The sequence below is a fragment of the Lactuca saligna genome, chromosome 5 (assembly GCF_052625555.1).
Source record: "Lactuca saligna cultivar CGN05327 chromosome 5, ASM5262555v1, whole genome shotgun sequence".
Classification (NCBI taxonomy): domain Eukaryota; kingdom Viridiplantae; phylum Streptophyta; class Magnoliopsida; order Asterales; family Asteraceae; genus Lactuca; species Lactuca saligna.
Genome location: NC_136421.1, coordinates 143,221,127 through 143,223,348, shown reverse-complemented (window position 1 = coordinate 143,223,348; position 2,222 = coordinate 143,221,127). Strand labels below are relative to the sequence as shown.

Sequence of the window (2,222 nt, the reverse complement as noted above, 5' to 3'; positions counted from 1 at the left end):
GTATGCTTATTTCGAGATCTACTTCTTCTTCAACTTGACGCCTTCCTAATGGTTGCGTTTAACTCCATTAGTTCCTCCAGCAGGTTTAACTTTTTTTCCTTATTGCTCGGGTTCTTTCATGTCCTCATTTACCTTGTCTTATGTACGATTTTTACTCTTGTGAACCTCCTCTTCTTCACTAGACTCTTTGTCTTCATTTTTTTGCTCGACTTCCTCTTGAGGCCTTATATATGCAACTACTTTAAATTTTAATGGGACCAAAGAACGAGGTATTATATGCCTCACTTCTCTTGGTGCTTCTTTTGTTGGATTCTCCTAATTAAATAATTCTTCATCCATCAAATTCTCCAACTCTAGAAGCTCATTCAACCCATCATCTCATCCTTCTTCTTGCTCATCCTCATACATTTTCTCATCCACTCCATCCATGAAGAAAAGTTCATTGCTACTTGCTTTTGAAAGTTTGGATTTTGGATCAAATCCAAAGGTAATTTCTTCATCCCCCACTCGTAATATAAGTTTGGAATCGCAGATATGAACGGGTGCTCGAGCGGTTCTTATAAAAGGTCTTGCTAAGATAATGGGCACTTTTTCATCCTCCTTCATGTCAAAAACTACAAAATTAATTGGAAAAACAAATTTCCCAATTTTCACCAACAAATCTTCTATGATTCCATGAGGGTAAGTGACATATCTATTTGCCATATGGATGGTCATTCTAGTGGTCTTCAACTCCGATAAAATGAGCTTTTGGTAGAATGAATATGGAATTAAGTTTATGCTAGCTCCCGAATCGGTGAGTGCATTTGTTTTTGTCGAGTTTTCAAATTCACAAGGGATTGTCAAACTACCTGGATCCCTCATTTTAGTTAGAATATCTTGCATAATCATAGATGAACATTGCTCATTGAGTATTATTGTAGAATCCTTCTCAAATTCCTTGTGATTTCTTATTAAATCTCATAAAAAAATTCGTATTTCGACATTTTCGCAATGGCTTCGATGAATGGAATGTTGATGGATATGGATTTTACTTTCTTCATAAACTTTTTGTGCTCCTGATCTAATTGTTCAGGCCATGCTCAAGATGGAAATGGAAGAGGTGGTCGATAAGGTTTAACAGGATCAGTTTTAGAATTCATGTTCAAATCCCACTAAGTGGTATTGTTCTTGCCACGTCGTGGTTGTTGGGTAGCCACCTTCTTTTTTTCTTCCACTTCTTTTGGTTGTTGATCATATTGCTTCTCACTGGTTTCGTAGATCACCAATGGGTCAGATTTCTCTCCTTCTTCAGTTGTCACAGCAAGAACATGCACTTTTAGGTTTGTCTCGATATTGCTTGGCAATGTTCCCAGTAATCTCTTTTGTAAATGCATTGATAATTGCCCCACTTGTGTTTTGATGTTTAAAATGGATGATTATTGATTTTGGAGAGTAGCTTGTTGATCTATTATAGCTATATTAGTGGCGTTGTGTCTTTCATTGCTTGCTTCCCTGAATCAAGCTAAAACCCCTTCGAGATCGGGTATATTTTTAGGTGGTGCTTGCTCTTTTTGGTAAAAGTCGTGACCTTGTTTTTGATATATCTCTTCTTTCTCCTTCTTTTACTCGTTATAAGGTTTCCACTCCTTTTTTGGCCTTCTCCAATAGTCATCAAACCTATCTACACTCGATAAACGAACTTGTGCCTTTTTGTTCATGTTCCCGTCCAAATCATAATCCTTTGTCAAGTGAGGTCCACTACAACTATCACATCCTACTTGAATTGCATGAATCGATTGCCCCATATTTGTAATCCACCGATACCTAGTGTCGAGATAGACACCATATTATCTTGAGCTCCACCTCCATTCGACTCCCCTTTCTTAATATCTTCCCTTGGATTGTGGTATTCCCTCGAATGCTTTGCAAACTCTTTAATTAATGCCTTGTAAGTTGTCGAATCTTTCTTTGTCACAGGCTCTTGGGAATCAAGAAGTTGTCGAGTGCACACATTGATTCCATTATAAAAGGTAGAGATCTCTTGTTTCACATTAAAATCATGTTAATGGAAATTCCATAACATCCCTTCTAACGCTCCAAATCTTCGTATATCGACTCCCTATTGAGTTGTTGAAATTTTTGGATATTTTTCTTCAATTCGGTAATCTTCGAGGGTAGGATAAACTATTCAATAAATTATGTTCTTAAGTTAGTACATGTTGTGATCGCTCCTGGTGGCA

At 37.2% G+C, this 2,222-nt stretch overlaps 1 protein-coding gene across 1 annotated transcript; it reads right to left on the bottom strand.

Moving 5' to 3' along the window:
* Window positions 1-378: 378 nt before the first annotated feature.
* On the bottom strand, window positions 379-864 carry LOC145045790 (uncharacterized). The gene has a single exon (XM_078994105.1). The coding sequence runs from the start codon at window positions 862-864 to the stop codon at window positions 379-381; it is 486 nt and encodes a 161-aa protein (XP_078850231.1).
* Between the last annotated feature and the right edge of the window lie 1,358 nt (window positions 865-2,222).